Source organism: Callospermophilus lateralis, chromosome 3, assembly GCF_048772815.1.
Source record: "Callospermophilus lateralis isolate mCalLat2 chromosome 3, mCalLat2.hap1, whole genome shotgun sequence".
NCBI classification, from domain to species: domain Eukaryota; kingdom Metazoa; phylum Chordata; class Mammalia; order Rodentia; family Sciuridae; genus Callospermophilus; species Callospermophilus lateralis.
This window is the reverse complement of record NC_135307.1, coordinates 59,854,452-59,874,063: the sequence shown is the minus strand read 5'-3', so window position 1 is coordinate 59,874,063 and position 19,612 is coordinate 59,854,452. Positions and strand designations below refer to the sequence as shown.

Here is a 19,612-nt window from a genome sequence, read left to right as displayed (position 1 = left end):
AATCACAAATATATGAAAAAATGTTCATCTCTAGCAATAAGACACAAATGGGGTGACTCTACCTTATACAACCAGAGACATGAAAAACTGTGCTCTATATGTGTACTATGAATTGAAGTGCATTCTACTGTCATGTATTACAAATTAGAATAAATAAATAATTTTTAAAAAAGGATTGGAAGGTACCTAACGAGATTAGCATGTTTCTTAAAATGGAAACTTAAATTTGTAATGGTATGGACAATAAAGAAAATGTACCTTGAAGTTTTTTAAAAAGAGAGAAACCTTCATCTTTCTATATCAACACCACCCAACCATTTCCAAATTTCAGTAAGCATTTGTTTTAATGTTAGGAATCAGAGTAAACTTTAATAGTTCACATGTTAAAAGAATAAACCTGTGAAGAATACATTTCTTATGTAACAAATGAAAAAATATACAATACAGTGAAACTCAAATACATATACAAAGTGATTTTTTGTGCATTGTTGATCAAGTGGTTTACATTGCATATTAAATCATAATATAAAAAGCAATACATAGTTTTTGGTAAAGCAACTGAAAAGCCCTTAATTGTATTTAAAAATAATTAAGAGCTTGTGGTTTGTGTAAGATTAGGTAGATAAGTCAAGCTTGCTGAATTATGATGCTGTATTTTTAAAGAAATAGCCATGTGAAATAATTTTAAATCTTTTCTGTAGAAATTAAATGAGCATATCCATACATGGAGTAATATCACTGCTTGGTTTAATTATAACCCAGTAGTAGAATTTAGTAAATTCAAGCAGAACACCTGTACTGTCATCATAAATATACAAATAACTTAAATTATAACAGCATATTTAAAGAAAAAAATCAGGAAACTGTACATGTTAACAAAATGATATAACCATGCATACATACATCTTCTTATTAAACACTGGAGTAAAAGAACAAAACCATTTTGCAGTCCTCAGAGGTGTTTGGTATTTTACTGTTCTGATGGAAGCATTTTGAATGTTTGCATGGAACCAAAAAACAATATTTAACTGACAATTGGTCATGCACCTGTATTTAAAATTTTGGATTAAATTTTCTTCTTTTCTGATTGTTCAGTAGATTCTGACTTTGGTGCAGGAAAAGCTTGATGATACAGATGTCTGTGGGTTGCTGCTGCACTGTAAAGCTTGTATAAAGCCTGGAATGTAAGAATCAAGATTATAAAATATTAAAACAGAGGTGTAAAGTTTTTCCATTTTAGTGTTATTAGTTTATGATAATACAAAAACTTAGAATGTTGGATATAAATTAATAATGAGTTTATTAGAACTCAAGTATTTTCAACTCTCCAGCATGTGTTATCACTTTTGTGAATATTACTGGTTTTAGATGAATTATTAGAGCTCAAAATTTCTGACTTCCAAAATAAATTTCCCAGAACAGGACCAATTTTATTCTCCTTTATCTCCTGATGTGGTCATGCAGCTAAGCACTTATATTGTTCCAGCCCTCCCACATTGGGCTCCCTCACTTCACATGATCTCTTTCCTTGTTTCCATTACTTAGTTCATATTTTACAAAACCTTACTCAGAAATACTACCTTAGACAAGCCTTTCCATATTAACACCCCTCTAGAGTATTATTCCTTGTATCCTGCTAACAGTGTTTGAATCATAGGAACATTTGCATAGTGTATACTGTTTTATTTTAGTGTCCACAAATATCTCTTTGTCCCTTAAGCTAGTGTGTAAGGTTCATCCCCTTCTCTGACTTTCACATACTTAACACTCAGTTACCACTGACCTGTCTTAATTTCATCCCTCTGGAGTCTGTAAAAAGTCTTTGAATATTCTTAAGAGCTGGGTAAAAGCTTGATATCCGTTAAATAGTCATCTGTTCCGAAGAAATTCTATTAATATTTTCAGTTCTATGTGAATATATGTTAGTGCAACATGGTATTATTTTAGTTCTATTATGTTCTAATGCATTTAATTTTAATACCAGTTCTCTTAAAATATTAGATTTTCTTCTTAAGGTTTGATTTACAGAGTTGAAAAAATTTTTATTATTTTATATAAAATAACTCCTTGGCTTGTAAATTATTAAGTGTGTCATTGGGATTTCATTACAGGATATAATCCAGTTATATATGCTACAATATAAACTGAGGAAAGCATGATGTTTTGTCTTGGTAGTTGACTCAAGATTAGCTCATTTCCTGAAGACAGTGACCATAGAGATCATTTTCATAGTGTGAAAAGTGATTTCATCCTGGAAGCTTAGCTTCTTTCCTCATACATATAGTAAGCACATATAGGAGTATAATAGGAGAAGTGAACACTCGCTTACAGGCTAGATCTAAGGTGCATCAAGAAAGTTAGAATGCATACTGGCTTGGAACCTGCTTAGAGTCATATGGGTAATGTCATTCAAAAGCTAAAGCTAAAAACAACTTATATATCTCTAAAGAACAAATAAATTTAAAAACCAAACAAAAAACAACTTCTAAAAGTTGTAGCGTTTAAATACATTTGGTGGCTAAATTTACTCAGGTGTCATAACTACTTGTTTCACTCTGCTGTAAAGCAGAATGTATTATTTTTATATACCATAAGAATTTTGAAAATTTCCATATATTCAGGAAACAAATCAAATACTCTCTCATGATGATCAGTTCTTTATATGCAGATTAAATCATATATAATATTTGGAGTATATTAAAAGTTCATAATTAAAATTTTAAATATTAGACATAAGAGTAGTTATCAAATATTTTCTAATCTACATTAATATTTTTAATGCATATTCACTTTATAAAATAAGACTCATACTCTTTACAAATATATAGCTTTTAATTTGAAAAAAAAAAAAAAAAAACTTACCTCATTTGTACTTCCCTGTGGCAAAGGCAGTTTTTAAAGGAGAAAAGAAAAGTATATGTCTTGCTTCATTAATAGCATTATGATATTCAACTTTGTTTACAATATTAATTTGTGAGCATTTAAGAAACACTCCTGCAAATTTTTCAGATTACATATTTTAATCAGAATCTTTTGAAGAACTTAATTATGTATTCTTGATAGGGTTCAGTATCTTACTCTAGAAGGGTTTTGAGATTTACCTGAAGTAGTACATCTTTAACCTTTGGTAGGGGACAGACTATTTGAAACATGGTAACTCAGAGGATCCAATTATTATTTCATTCATTTTCCACTGTGCTCCCCTTAGTTTATCTCAACTGGATTCTTCAAAGGTACACATTAATTCCATTAATTAAAATTCTGTTAGAATTGTAAGTTTTATTTGCTATAGACTACAAATGTTCATAAGGCTTAAATCTAAAATTTTATGTAGAATCTCAACTTTAACTTCCCTAAATTTCCCTAAATTTTTATGAATAACAAACACACTTAGAGAATGACATGGTGAGTCATTATTCCAGATGTATAATGATCTCTTATGCCCATAATCAGAGACTTAGATAATGTATCACAGTGGTCTTAACTTCCTAATTGAACAATAACAGACATCTGACCCATAAGCAGTTAATCCAGAGGTTGACCACTGGCTGATGCTATGGCTTGCTGTAAAAGTCAATCTAAGGAATTTTGATATTGTCTTCAGGAGTTTACACTAAAAAAGATGACTAGCAATAGTGTTTCATATATGCCCTTAATAAAGCCAGTTCTGGTCAAATGATAGCTTTTAAGGGTCTTAACACATAAAAGTCATAATAAGCTAAATAAAAAACTGCTTTACTTCTTTTAGCAACTTTTAACATTTTTAGAGAAAAAAATATATTATTTAATCCACGTGTTTTTCAAAAACATTGAAATGCTAACTGGAAAACTGTTGTGTAGGACTTCACATACTATATTGTGGTTAGTTGTATTTTTTAAAATATTTTTTTAGTTGTAGATGGACACAATACCTTTTCTTTAATTTATTTATTTTTATGTGGTGCTGAGGATCAAACCCAGGATCTCGCACATGCTAGGCAAGCACTCTACCACTGTGCAACAACCCCAGCCCAATTATTGTATTTTGACAAATTGTAAAGTTTGAAAACTGGGGCCCAAGTCATGTTCATTTATATATTTCCAACATCTACTGCAGTGCCTGTTTACACAGATGATGTTCAAATGTGTGCTGAATTTAATTGAAAAAAAAAGTGTTCCTACCTGGTCCCACAAAGCCGCAGCCACCTGGTCTATTACAGCACCCAGTTCTCGGTATTCTCCAGAGTACCGGATATATGCCCAGGTGCACAAGGTGATTAGGGTCAGTCCCATTATCATATTGCATAGGCTTGCTATGATGTCCAAACCAATGAATCCAGTCACACCAGCAATCACATATGTGATAAAGATGACAACAAACAGTGTGGCTGGGGTGCGTGCTGCATGGAAGATGTTTTTGCTATCATTGTGCTTAATATATTGAATGTAAAGTTCATCTATTTCACTCTCCAACTGCTGCAGGTAACGCCGGCTAAATTCTTCCCCACCCATCTTCTTCACTCCTCGGAACAGCTTCACAGATTCTTCTTTAAGCTGCAGATGCTTGGTCTGCAGGTCATTAGGGGCCAGAAATGGTTTGTCACCACCACATATCTGAATCAGATAGACAAGTATTTGTTTATACAATGCAGAGTAAATTAGCAATATTATCAAAAGTTTTCACTTAGCTAGTTAGGTTTTTTAGAACACACTAATTCAGTCATGTTACCCAAGAATATTTCAATGATGGACTGCATTTCTATCATCTAGTGACACTGTAGCCAGTGCAATGTCTTAATGCAACCCACTACTCACTACTCATATATTTATGGTGATACTGGTGTCAACAACACACTGTACTGTCAGTCATACTTTTGTATGTAGCACATACAATATGTACGGCACATAATGCTTGATAATGATAAATGTTTACCTATTTATGTATTTACTATACTTTTAAATAATTATTTTAGGCTGTATTTCTATTTATAAAAATGTTTACTGTAAAAGGTATTCCACTTTACACCAGCAACAGCCTCATATATCTTGTGTCTCTGTGTTGCAACAAGAGGCCACACTGAGTTGACCATAATGTCCGGGTTTATAAGTATACTCTATGATGTTTGAACAATGACAAAATTATCTAATGATGCATTTCTCATAATATACTTGTATTTAAGTGACACCTGACTGTAATCAGAAGGAGCATGCATATGTTCTGTCAGTCCACATCTTTGCATTCCCTATCTCTGAGACATGTAACTATTAAGTGTGACTGGTATTTTTATAAGTGGCTTACATAATAATGTCAATCTTAATTTCTTAATTTTTATTCTCTTTTCAACATGGGAAATACTATCCATGATTTAATCCAAGACCCTAAGGTGAAAAGGCATGACCTAATATGAAGTGCAAACTGAGTTCATTTGTAGCATTAAGCCAAATCCAAGAAAACTGCTTATGTCCCAGTTCCTCTAGGAAATCTTAACTATACTGAAGTAATTTTGATCAGTGAAGTTTAATTTAAAACAATCGTTGCTATAAATCTCTGAGGTAAAATTGTGAAATACATTTTCTCTGGCAATTTAACTGATTTTTCTTTGAATGGAGGCCCATTGAGTATTCCACAGACTAAGTAGAGACATAGTTAATGTTCTTGGACCACATTTTAAATTTTGAAAAGTTACAAGGGAAATCTCAGCTAACCATGTCATTCACTTTGGTTATTTAATATTTAACTATATTCAAGAATATTATCTGATTGTCCTTATGTCATAAAATACCATTTCATAGACTGTATTTCACCTGATTCTAAGATTTCATCAATTTTGAATGTAATTATGATTTTATAACGTTTTATGGGAAAATAAAACCTATTACATTAGTTAAAACAAAAATGAGAAAACATAGCATATAGTAACATTGGTCTTTAAGGTTTGATTTCTTTATTTCCTACAAAGTTTCATCTTTTAGAGAAATATTGAAATTACAGAATATAAGGGGATATGGTGGAAAGAACACTACATGTTATTTTAGCAACTGGTTTTAAAAATAATGGGAAAATCTGGCCAAAATAAAATGTGAATAGAGATGTGTTATAAATAGAGGCAACTCATTTAAAATGCCTTTCAAATAAATTATGCTGCATAATTTTCTTTTAAAATATTTTGGGAATCCAATAACTAGATGTGTGGTACACCTAGCCTGAGAAAAATAAGTAAAACTACTGCATGAGAATACAATGTGATATGGGAGAAAAAAAAATGAATTCAATGAAGAAACACTGATCTTATTTAAAATATTATTTAATTCTTACCTCTTCCATCTTTTTATTGTATGTGTCCTTGGCAGTTGCAACAGCTGCTAAATTGTTAGCTTCAGCTGTAGCCTTTGGAAAAAGCACAAATTACATTTTTAAATGGAGTTGACATTTATTAAAGGTCCACAGGCAGTTTACATTTCAGAGCATCATGTGCAAGAAATGTGCAAGGAACCAAGGTTGCAAAATAATTTGAAACTTTTTGCATATTTCCTCTACATATTTAAATAAAAAATGAATGTTTCAAGATGCATAAAACATTGATTTTTTACTCAATAAACCATAATTCTAAAATAAATTTTCATTTGAAGATTTTACCTCTCAAAAAATATGTTTAGCCATTATAGAAATGCAGGATTAGGAAGCTGGAATCCTAAACCCAAATGTATGGGAAATAACAGAACATTTTAAACATACTCATATATTAAAAATGTCTTGAGTTTTAGGACTGTTGCTAATAGTATCGTTAATAATAAAAAGGAAACTTGTAATTTTTTAATTAACAAAAACCAGTTTCTCCTTTTAAAAAAAATGTTTAACTATGAAAATCACTCATTTAAAACTTGGACTTGGGGCTGGGCTTGTGGCTCAGCGGTAGATGGGCTTGCCTCACATGTGTGAGGCACTGGTTTTAATTCTTAGCATCACATATAAATAAATGAATAAAATAAACATCCATCAACATCTAAAAAATATTTTTAAAAAACTTGGACTTGATTTTCTATTTTTAGTTACATCTGTGACTCTAAGACAGTATGAGTCTGCTACACAAATTTAGTACAGAGATGAAAACCCTTTGGTATAAAGTATACTCTTTTGGATCCTTAGCATGCCAAAAAAAAAAAAAAAAGTGCATTTCAACAATAGTATGTGTATGTGAAAACGTTTAGATGAGCACAAGTTATTAGGCAAATGATCTTCCAGTAAATTATTCTATCCAATATTTTTATTTGTAATCTCTGACAAATAGATTGGCACACATATAAATATAAGTGAAAAGATTAGCTTTAGTGATAAGTATCTTTTAAAACATCCTAAAACATCATGCATCCAGATTAATAAATACCTGTAACATGGATTTGGGATGTGGTAATTCTTCACCTTGATAGATCTTTATATAAGCCTAAGAAAAAGAAAAAGACTTTTGGTCAAGCAATTCTATTCAGCATTTCTCTAATTATGTTAAGTTGTATTTTGAGGTCTTGACATTTCAAAAAATATTTTTAGGAACATATAGCTATGATCTCTTTCTCAGACTGTTAAGTAGCTTTTTTTTTTTTTTTTTTTTTTTAAAGCTCATATTGTTCCCTTTTCTTAAAATGGTGTTTTTACACATCTCCTCATGTCCTACTTTTCGTTTTCTTGGGTTTTTTTTTTTTTTTTTTTTTTTTTTTTTTTGAGCAGGGGTGGAGGGAGGTGGATGGAGAGAGTTCTACCCTTCTTCAAGCCTCAATTCATCTCCCTTAAAACTGTCTTAGATCTCTACTGGGACTAAACCTCCCTTTTTCAGTTACCCACTGTCATAAGCTTTATGGAACAGTCTGTGTAAGGGTCCTGAATCTCTTACCAAATTGTAAGCTCCTGCACAGTGTTATAGTAAAAATAAAAATTTACTAGGTAAACAATAACACATCCGGCTGGGGATGTGGCTCAAGCGGTAGGGCGCTTGCCTGGCTTGCGTGCGGCCCGGGTTCGATCCTCAGCACCACATGCAAAACAAAGATGTTGTGTCCGGCGAGAACTAAAAAATAAATATTAAAATTCTCTCTCTCTCTCTCTCTCTCTCTCTCTCTCTTAAAAAAAAAAAACAATAACACATCGTTTTTGATATTGATGATGATGGTTAAGTCCATCACACAGGAAGTGTATCATAACATTTCAGGAGGTGTATCATAGCATTTAACATAAATATGAATTTAAAAAATTGATATTTTAGTCTTAGAGCATCAGTCCACAAATCAGATTCAAATTCTCCGCACAGTATGTGACTTGGTAAAAAGCACTCTGTGCTGATGTAAACAAGTAAATGCAAACTTCAAACTGGTTCTCAGTGCAAAGAGCCAGAAATGTGAAAGAATTTTAAGTAAAAGGTATAGTCCCTTTGAAAAACAATTTTCAGAATGAAGGTAAAATTCAGTATAGGTCCAATGGACCCTGGGAAAACACCCCTCCCCCAACAGAAAGACTTTTTCAACTCCTCAAAACATACATTTTCAAAATACATTTCCCCTAAAATAAAAGAGGAAAGTAAAGTTATCCCTAAGGAGTTTCCTTTAAAAAAAAAAAAAGTTTATCAGAAAGCAAGTTTTTCTTGAGTATTTTGTAATTTTTGGTATGGCTTCCTCATACCACTGCCCCCATATTAGAGTCTATATTTTTGTTTGTAGGAAATACATTCCAATACATGTCAAATCTAAGTACTCACAAGTGCTCTAGAAATGAGAGTGATACCTTGAAGTACTCCACCAGACCTCGGCAGGTGATTTTATTTCCATTGATCTCTTTAATATCTAGGCTCTCAGGACTAAGTAGCCAAGGAATCAGTATTTTCAAGTTTTTGATGAATTCATCATCTATTTCTGCAAGTAAAAGCAAATCCATTATTTAAAAAATCCTATCCAGTCCTCAATGCCACAGAATAAAACATCCTTTGATTTCCTCCACTGCTTCCATTTCTTCCCCAGTGATCATTTCATCATTCACTTTCCCAACATTTAAATAACTCATGTAACCTGCTCTTCTAGGGACAAATGATTTCTCCTTGCCTAAATATTCACTACTGGTTTCTCTCATCTCTACTCCAATTATGTGTTTACATTATATTTTACCTATATAATTGCTTTCTTAACATTAAACATATATTTTACAGCCCATTCATAAAAACATTTCATGTATTCCAAAGTCTTTAAGTCTTGTTTATGGTTATATTTATAAAGGTTAAAAAAAGTGGTGAAGCTGGATATGGTGGTGTTGTATATAGTCCTATCTACTCAGGGGGTGGGGGCCGAAGCAAGAGGATCCCTTAAGTCTAGGAGTTCAGGTTCACTCAGCCCAGGCAACACACTCATACCCTGCCTCAAAAATAAAAAATAAAAATAAAGAAAGGCCAGATATTTACTGGCTTTTCATTCAAAAAGTGTACCCCCAAAACTGAAAATTGCTGGGTTTTAATATGTCCTTATGAGAAATACATAGAGCTGGGTAAGCTGTCATAAGGAGGATGAAAAGACAGTGCTCAGGATGCTTCCTCTAGTGGTGGAATTCAGCAATTTGAAATAACAGTAAGAAAGGCCATCACAGCCTTATAGCAGATCAGATGTAGTCTGAGTTTGCAGTAGGTTCAAGCTTAAGAATACAGACTAAGTAAATAACAGAAAATAGACTTCAGAGAAGTCTTTTGAGTATAGCAATAATTTCTTAAATCATTATTTCCAAAATGTGGAAACATGTACACAATCTGTATAAAAACAAGACATGCCCAGTTCCAGTTCCTTATCTAAGAAAATGCAGTTTACTGCTTATATTAAAAAAAAATCTAAATTTTAGCAGAGTTACTGAGTTTTCAAGTTATAGGGTTGTCTGATGACTTTCAAGGTCTTAAGGATAAATATTCAAACCTTGACATTGTTTTGGCATGTTCCCTGCTATTACAACCCCAATGTACATTGAAATGTCACTTTACGTTAGCATTTACATTTTGTGTGTGTGTGTGTGTGTCTGTGTGTGTGTCTGTGTGTGTGTGTGTGTATTTCCTTTCAATACTGGGAACTGAACCCAGGGCCCTTTGTCACTGAGCCATGTCCCCAGTCTTTTTATTTTTTTATTTTGAGACAGGGTCTCACTAGGTGCTGAGGGTCTAGTAGCTGGGATTACAGGTGTGCACCATGCACCATGCTGCTTTTATGACACACCTGGGCACAGTGCTGGCTCCTTCAAACTTATTTTGTTTTACTTAGTACCACTTTGAAATTTGGTGCCCATAATTTATGGGCATTTGTCTAAGTTTATTCAGACTTATCTAGCTGTTTGCATTATACCAACTTCATTAATACTTCTGCTTTTTACCATATATGGATTTAATCAAAGGTATTGTGGTTTTCTTTTTAGTTAATAGTTTTCACTGGAATGCAATCCTGTTATTTGTATTTATCTTACCACCTTCCTGTTTTGTTTCCTGCCATATATCTCTCTATACCTTAATACAAATAGGTTTCTTTTTAGCTATATGATTTTATATTTCTTTCAGATTTAATAGACTATTGCCATACATTTAAAATGTATGACTTCTTTCTGAATTTCTGTAAAAAAGTTTTCTTCTTGTAAATCCAGTTTAAAATCACTTTCAAACATACATTTAGCTCCCCGTTAACTTTCTTTTACAATTGGAATGAAATAAGATAATATCTGTGTATCTAATGAACCAGCAAATAATTACCATTAAAATAACCAGCACATATCAATACGTTTGGATTAAAATTTGTTCTAAAGATAGCATTAGCTATCTTTGTTCTGAGACCAATGCTAGGTATTCCAATATTAGATTCAGAAAATAAGAACAATGTACTGATTACACACATAAGTAGTGACCTCTTGCAAATATTAGTTGACCACAGTAAATCCATGATCCAAAACATCTCTAGACCAGTTCAGATCAACTTCCAAAGGTACTAATAAGCTTTAGCCCCTGTATACATTCAATAAATATGTGTAGGTACATAATTACTCAGGATAATGTTATGTTTTCATCATTTTTTTTCAAAGATAGAGTGAAAGAGAGAGAGGGAGAGAGAGAGAGAGATTTTTTTTTTAATATTTATTTTTTAGTTTTCGGTAGACACAACATCTTTGTTTGTATGTGGTGCTGAGGATCGAACCCGGGCCACACACATGCCAGTCGAGCGTGCTACCCCTTGAGCCATATCCTCAGCCCCCATCATTTTTTACCTTAAAACTTTGCTAGGAATTCAGTGGTAGTTTGCCTAAATATCCACTACTGGTAACTGATGCATGTTGCAGATTTTATAATAACTCCATAGAACAGATGCACCAGTTTAATTATGGTTTAGATATAAGGTATCCCCCAAAAGCTCATGTGTGAGACAATGCAAGAATTTTCAGAGGTGAAATAATTGGGTTATGACAGACTTAATCATCTAATTCATTCAGTGATATGGATTAACTAGGTGATAACTGTAGGCAAGTTTGGTGCAGCTGGAGGAGTTAAGCACTGGGGTGTGACTTTGGGGTTTATATTTTGTCCCTAGTGAACGAACTTCTCTCCACTTCCTGGTTGCCATATCCTGAGTTGCTATCCCCCCTATACCCTTCTGCCATAATGTTCTCCCTTACCTCTGACCCAGAGCAATGAGATTGTCTATGGACTGACATTCTGAAATGGTGAGCCAAATAAATTTTTTTCTTCCTTTAATTCTTGTCAGGTCTTTTGGTCACAGCAAGGAAAAAACTGACTAAACAATAGCATTGTTGTGTGAATTAACCAAGGAAGATATTTTCTCAGGATCGATTACTTGACTCTGACAAAGCATTTTGCTATTCTTTCTGAAGTTTAACTGGAGCTGCTAAGAAGCAGCTCCACAACTTATGATGTGGATACCCAGTTGTTTTACATATGGATAACCTTGTAAATTAAAAACGTATTTGCTATGCTAGGACAGATGTTCACTAGGCACTCACAGCTAGCTGAATATAGCAGGAATGAACATGATTCAGTGTTTTAGATCCTCTTGATTTCTAATGTAGGAAGCTTCTACATTAAAAACAATTAAACTTAATATACATTTTTAATTACACTGGAGATAGTAAGATAATGATTGCAATGCTGCAAGGGATCATGAACAAATAGTAATTACAACAGTTGTTACTATTCATAATAAGCTAGAATGTTATTTCTATGTGTGAAATAATATGTGAGAATTGGTATTGGCATGACCTACCCATTGTGTAGGTCAGTGTACATGTAGAGATATAAATGTGCATAAAATTTGATGGAGAACAAATGTATTAAAAAATAGGAATCTATATTTGCTTGATTTGTCCTAAACTGTCTCTGAATTCATTCTCTGCAAAATGTATCAATTAATCTAAGTGTTTCGCATACTACAGTCACGGAATAAGCTAGAGTATTTTCTGTACCAATAAAGGACTGTTGTTGAAGGCCTGCCCCTCCTCTGCTTGTTTACAGCTCCCAACTCCAGAGAAGAATGAGAAGCTTTGTGGAAGCCCTCTCTTTATGTAATTTTTTTTCAAAACATACCAAAGCCATTAGGTAATTACAAAATATAACTGGTCTGTGTGTTCACTTACTGTATTAGAATTCATGAGTGACAGTAAATTTATAAGATCTGGACATCTATGTGTTAGTATGTGCTTATTGCTATCTGTTCTGTTATAGAAAGGTAAAAATTTTAAATGTGTATAAAAGCAATGTTGACAACTCAGAAATTGATTCTATTTATGGTATTAATTGCTAAAGTTAAATATAAGGTTTCTGAGACTAAATGCCATGTATATTCATAAGGGGGAAATAATTTTACTTTTTAAATATCCAAGTTTCTGAAAACTGAATACAAGTTATGTGGCCCTTTTATAAAAGTAATTTAAAATTCCTTTCATAACAATTGTGCTGAAAAATTTGTACTGTCACTCTCTCTCTCCTGGCACAAAGGAGAAAGGCCACAGTAAATAAAACAAATGCCTAAATTTAGTGATATACACAATGTTGTGCTTATAAGTAAAAATCATAAATGTCTTTGTACTGTCTCATATTAACTGCAAAGCATATATCTAAAGACCAGTGACACCTCTAAGGAAAAATTAACTTCAGTTTCTACAGACCCCTCCCTCCATACTCCCTCTCTTTTCTTCTTCTTCTTCTTTTTTTAACAAGTTGAGCTGCTTTGGAATCATAGAACAATCAACTTCTGTTAAGGAGATAATTACATCTTATAATAGGTACTATTTTAAAATCACGCTAGTGCTTTTGTTTTGTTTTCAAAAACTGGTCCTCATCTAGAGAAGATTTCATTTTTAGAAAGTTTTTATAATTTATAATTAAATTATTTAGTAATAGTTTTAAAATACTGAATTCAGTACTATGCAATGTTCTTTTGATCTCTAACTACACAATTTAATAAATACAACATTCCAACAATATAGGCACTTGTTTTCCCCTTTTAATGGAAATGACAAAGATTAAGCATAGGGCTGGGGTTGTAGCTCAGTGGTAGAGTGCTTGCCTAGCATGTGCATATAAATAAATAAAATAAAAATCCATTGACAACTAAAAAATTTTAAAAAGAAAGACAAATTAAGCATAAAGACATTAAGGAACACCCCTCAGTGCATAGAAATGGGAGGGTGAGGACTACTACCTCCTGGTGAACACAAAATGTGGTCTGTTTGTGCAGGCAGTGTACAAACTCAGTGTTATCAATTCTTAAAGTTGACTGAATAAGAGATCCCAGCCTGGGATTCCCAATTCTGGCAATTTCTAATCTCATCAACCTGACATCACTGGATAGGTGAAAGTAGTGGCCATAATCCCAGTGGGTACAATGACATCTTTATAATCAGACTAAGTGATGAAAACGTACTCATTTAAAACCAAACAAACCTTTCAGTTTTCCATCAAAGTTTGGATTGGTAGCTACTTTCAAGCCAGGGTGAGGTAGCAGAAAACAGGAAATGTTGGTGAAACAGGAATGGATGTGCTTTCGAACATTCTGTAGTTCTTCATGCTGATTCCCTGAGACCTGCAGTAAATCATTCTGAAGTTTAAACTTATTTGCAATCTAAATTGAAAAAAAGGAATTCTATGGAATCTTATATTTGCTATGTCTGTCTGGTTCCACATGGAAAAAAAAAGATGGGGTTGTTATTAAAGGAAAAAAAAAAGTCTGGTGAATTTGTCCACATAGTCATATCTAAGCATAGCAAGCACATGGCACAGTTATTACAATTCACAAGCCACTGCCCTTATGCTAGCTCAGATGGGCTTCCCATGTTTTAATATAAACTAGTGGAGTTTTACTCTAGTTCCCACAAATTCATATTTTAATTCAAAGTACTCATACGAGACACAAGTAGATTGTAAGATGGTCATACTTTTTTTTCAGAAGATACTTAAGACAGCTTTTATAGGCACACACTTAAATTCGAAAGGCATCCAAATAGTTCGGTGTTTATCTACAAGCCTAAATATCCTCCACTCCCTTTTTTACATATGTATTTGACAAGTATATAATATAGACAAACTACTCTAAAAGTAACTATAAATCTAAAAAGGCAAGCCTAGAGATCCTGATATTCAAGGAATTTTTTTAACTTCAATTCTCTCCTTTGATTTCCCAGGGGATATTTTTTGTGATATCTGATCAATGAAAATAATTTCTACAATGCTGAACTATCATGACATAGAAAGTGAAAGACCTTTTAATTTCACATTCTGTGAACTATTAGCAAAACATTGTAATTGACTTTGGAGATTCAAAGTTAGACATTTCTTTAAACCTCTACTAAAACATAAACTTAGATATACTATCAGTCATGAATTGATTTAGTTGTTCAAAGTAAAATCTTGATCTTAAATAATGAGTGATTTTTTTATAGATAGCCACAAAAGAATTATCTGTTTCAAAATTATTGGTAATATTTTAAATTATCACTCTTTGAATAGTTGTTTAAATATCAGTCTTCGTTTGTTCATAGAGATACAATGAGGGTTAAATGAAATTGTGGCAACTGAGTATATTTAGCAAGTGGCTCAACAAAAATAATTCTATTTTATTACTGGTGAAAAAATTCCATGTACCCAAATATTTAACAAACCTTGAGGCGTTTTTCCAAGAATTTTGCACCACCATCCGCTCCATATGAAAATTCATATGGGAAACTCCAGTCTCGAACCAGAAATATCAGACTCTAAAAAACATTAAGAAAAAATTGATAAAGGGACTCTAGGATGCCTCCCTTGGTTTTTATTAAAACCAATTATAATATCATTGTTACCTTAATAGTGTTCTTTACCACACTGTGGAATTAAAAAAGCAAACAAAACTTTTGGAAGTTTCTGAGCAGCCCCTCATTTATGAGATCATCCTACATGTTTTGCTAAGTATAGACAGAAAGCTACCTACTAACTGCCAACATGACTACATCCCACCAAGAGCTGAAAGTCAGAGATAACTCAAGCTGGCTGAATGAATCTATGTAAATATAATCAAGTTGTGTAGAGTGTTTCTATGTTCTTGTGAAGGAACTGGAAAGTTTATTCTTTCCTTTTTTGACAGCTATGGCAGAACATAGGCATAAGATTAGCTTTTCTTTCTTAAATTATTGTAATGTTTTCATAGAAACAGTATATGTAGATTATCACAAAAAGTTCAAATTATATAGCAAAGTCCATAGTAGAAATTTTAAACTGTATTCCAAGTCTTGTGTGGATGCAATCATAATTAACATTTGATGAAAGTATGTGTACAATGGAGTAGGGTAGGAAAAAAAAATTTTAAAGTAAATTTTTCTAAAAAATGAGGTTTTCATACATTACATTTTAAATAAAAAGTATTAAATCTACTTTTTAAAAGGATATTGAGATGGCATTTACAATACTGTTGAAATTCAAGTTAAGTGTTTTTACCACAGGAAGTTCTAATGGATTCTTTTGAAATTAAGAAAAAATATTTTTGGAAACCATCAACCTGGGAGACATATGTTTACTTTTAAAATCTTCTGTTGAAATATAGTCTACATTCAGAAAACTACACATATAATTACAAGGCTTAACAAATATTCACTATGTGAACACTCCAGGTAACCAGCACCTACATTGAGAAACAGAATATCCATCACTCCACAACCCGCTTCTGCTTTCTTCCAGTCATTACCCCTTACTCAAGAGTAACAATTATCCTGACTTCTCAAAGCATAGATTAGTTTTGGCTTCTTTCATTCAACATTATGCTTGTGAAATACATCATATTATTGCATAATTTTTATTATTCATAGTCATCACTGCTTAATATTCCATTATACAAATAATTATAACTCATCCTAATGTAGATGCACAAAATTATTGGTTGGTCTGCTTTTCCTTAATTGGTTTGAAGTCATGTTTTTAAAATCTGTCTCACATTTAACTGTGTGTTCCCAGACTTCCTCTTACCATTTTCCCCTTCCATCTACTATTAATTTTTTAAGTTATAACTAAAATAACAGTTTGAGTATAAATGTTTAAAATACAATAAACATTGAAAGATATGATGAATTTTATGTGGAGATTATAAGGTAATTTATATCTGTGCTACTAATATATGTTCCCATAATATTCTGTAAATCCAGAAACATAACTAACATGTCTTTATAATACTTCTTTTTTAAAAGGTGCTCCATGTTCATTTCCTACCCCATACAAGAATCAAGCATTTTTCTAAGAAAGTAGTTTTCTTTTTCCTGTGGAAATTGTAATTTCAAGATTTTAATTCTGAAAGTGCTACCAAATTAGCACTTGTTTCTAGGTCTTTTCAGTGGACAGAGCTAGATATAATTTTCTGTGTATGTATATGTATCATATATATTGATAAAATATCTCACTAATTCATATTGATATTTCCAACTCAAATACTTAAATACAGAACTACAAGATTTTCACTGAACTTCTATATTCTATCTGTAGTTCCTTGCCCAAGAATCCTGAATCAAGAATCTTGGTTAGGTATAGGGAATGATTGAGTTATGATATCCCATAATTACTTTTTTGTTTTATGCTATAATACATACATAACAGCCTCAGAGTAACATCACCAATACTATCATCATCTACTAAGAATATTTAATAAAACTATTAAAAATATTTGGCATACACTCTCCTTATTATTTTGTTTTTAAAATATATTTATTCTTTACATATAGAATGTAAATATTAAGTGAGATGCACTTGCACTTTTATCTGTCATTTGGTCCTAATTCCACAAATAAATATACATTTAATGCTCATCCCAGTCCTTGTATCATCTCTGAGTGAAATTCATTCTTTAGTAGATTTCTCATTAAGGAGCAATATTCCTTCCTTTTTTTTTTTTTCCTTTTTGGTACCAGGAATTGGTACTTAACCACTGAGTCATATCCCCAGACCTTTTTTTATTTTTTATTTTGAGACAGGATCTTGCTAAGTTGCTGAGGTTAGCTTTGAATTTGCGATCCTCCTGCCTCAGCTTCCAGAGTCACTGGGATTGCAGGTGTGTGCTACTTACTGCACCTGGCCTACTCCTTGTATTCTTACATTTTCATAACAGTTTGGGCCTTTTATACATGTAAGTCAATACAGGATCCTTGGGTTGCATCTGTCCTTACACAAGGACACTTCTAGGTGTGTGATTATGAGTATTTCTTATTTTACAAAGATGAAGCCTGTCCTTCCTTTTCTATTTTGTTTTGTGCATTTTTGTTGGGGGGTGAGAGAGGAAAGATTTTTGTAAGGAGGAGAATTAAAAATACCCATATGTACTATCTTTAAATGATCTACAACTTTAAACAGATGCTCATTTTTGTCAATATATAATAACTTGTATTTGAAATATTTCTACCTAAAACATGTATTTTGAAAATAGAAGTTAGCTAGCAAGCAACTTTTGCAAAATAAAGGTTCATGAACCAGGACAAATGAAACCAAGTATGTGGCTTTGGCTATATTTTGCATTTTTCTTGGGAGATTTCAGTCTCGTTTTTTGCTCTTTTCTACTGGGCATCTTCCCTATTCAAAGTAATGAGGACCATGTGTAGAACAGAAGCAAATAGGAAGTCTTATTTTTTTTTTTTTCAAATTAGCAACCTATAACAATAACCATGAGATGAATGCTAATGTTCAAGGTCCTAAGTTCCCTGCCTGATGTTTCTACCCAATGATATGCTGGTAAACTCTGTGGCCAAAAGAAAGTCTTGATTTGTAGTTTCCAGTTTCTGTGGAGAAAATACATCAACTGTGGAGGATTTCCAGCTACTAATGGTTTTAAAACTGGCTTAGGTAACTTCTGAATATTTAATAATTGATTATTATGGACTGGTATGAGTGAGCTATTGCACACTCACTACTTCCATCCCATCCCAAGATGATTCATAAACTTTACATTTATATAAATTCCATGAATTCTAATCCTTAATTCATAAGCTATCAGTTTTTCTGCACTGCTGAATTTTTTTGTTTTGAATTTGGCTGTTTTAATTTCAAATATTATTAAATGGCTTTGGACATCACTTTTACTACATTATCAGTTTCTCATTTCAATTTCAGATAGTTAGATTTATAAGTCTATACCTGCTCAGGAGTCATTGTTGATTCAGTCAAAACTCTTTTTTTTTTTAAACTTATTTATATGACTCATTTATTCATTGAAATGGACACCCCTCTGGTACTAGTTAAACACAGGAGTCCTGACTTCCATCCCAGACCTTTTGGATCAAACTCTAGAGGAAGGGCCAGGAAAGCTGTTTGTATTCAATTAACCAGGTGATTCTGTGATCAGCTGTCTCTGGAATGTCTGGGCTAGACGCAGTTTTTCTCAAACTATAACATGCATACAAATCTACTGGATTCCTTAAAAAACAAAAACAAACAAACAAACAAACAAAAAACTACTGATGATTCAGTTAAAATAACTCAGGAGGGGCTGGGTTATGTTTTAGGGGTAGAGCGCTTGCCGAATGTATGTGAGGCCTTGGGTTTAATCCTCTGCACCACATAAAAATAAATAAACAAAACAAAGGTATTATGTCCAACTACAACTAAAAAATTCAGTCAAAACTCTTTACATTTCATAATGCCAACAGTATACTTACAAGTGGTAATATCTTTTGTTTTGTTTTGTTTTGGTTCCGGGGATTGAACTTAGAGGCACTCACCTACTAAGCCACATCCCCAGCCCTTTTTTTGTGTATTTTATTTAGAAACAGGGTCTCACTGAGTGGCTTAGTGCCTCACTTTTGCTGAGACTAGCTTTGAACTCCTGTCTCAATTCCCCGAGCCACTGGAATTACAGGCATGTGCCACCTTGCCCAGCTCAAGTGGTGATATCTTAAAGCGTTTCCTATTATTCATTTTCAGGTCATGAACATTTTTTTACCAAAGGCAGTATTTCTATTCCTCCTATCTATTTTATCAGAGCATTAGTTAGTCTTTTTGGTGTATCTGCCAATGGATAAGGAGCAGTGACACCTGCTGGTGAGACCTAAAGTTCCTTTCTAGAATTTACAGTGGTGTTCCCAACCCATATATGCCAATGGTACTGACAGTACCAAGTT

General features: G+C 32.7%; 1 protein-coding gene across 2 annotated transcripts in view; it reads right to left on the bottom strand.

Annotated features, from left to right (window-relative positions):
* Window positions 1-611: 611 nt before the first annotated feature.
* The window catches only part of Atl1 (atlastin GTPase 1), a 68,444-nt gene continuing 49,443 nt past the window's right edge, over window positions 612-19,612 (bottom strand). Inside the window, exons 8-15 of one of the 2 annotated variants that reach the window (XM_076848270.1) lie at window positions 15,146-15,238; window positions 13,932-14,070; window positions 8,750-8,877; window positions 7,365-7,421; window positions 6,296-6,367; window positions 4,162-4,593; window positions 2,863-2,877; window positions 1,790-1,873 (exon numbers count right to left, since the gene is read on the bottom strand). In XM_076848270.1, the coding sequence (XP_076704385.1) occupies window positions 1,862-1,873; window positions 2,863-2,877; window positions 4,162-4,593; window positions 6,296-6,367; window positions 7,365-7,421; window positions 8,750-8,877; window positions 13,932-14,070; window positions 15,146-15,238 (948 nt within the window). In that variant the 3' untranslated portion in view covers window positions 1,790-1,861. Of the gene's footprint in view, window positions 1,178-1,789; window positions 1,874-2,862; window positions 2,878-4,161; window positions 4,594-6,295; window positions 6,368-7,364; window positions 7,422-8,749; window positions 8,878-13,931; window positions 14,071-15,145; window positions 15,239-19,612 lie in introns of those variants that run through there. The other variant, XM_076848269.1, reaches the window with a different exon arrangement.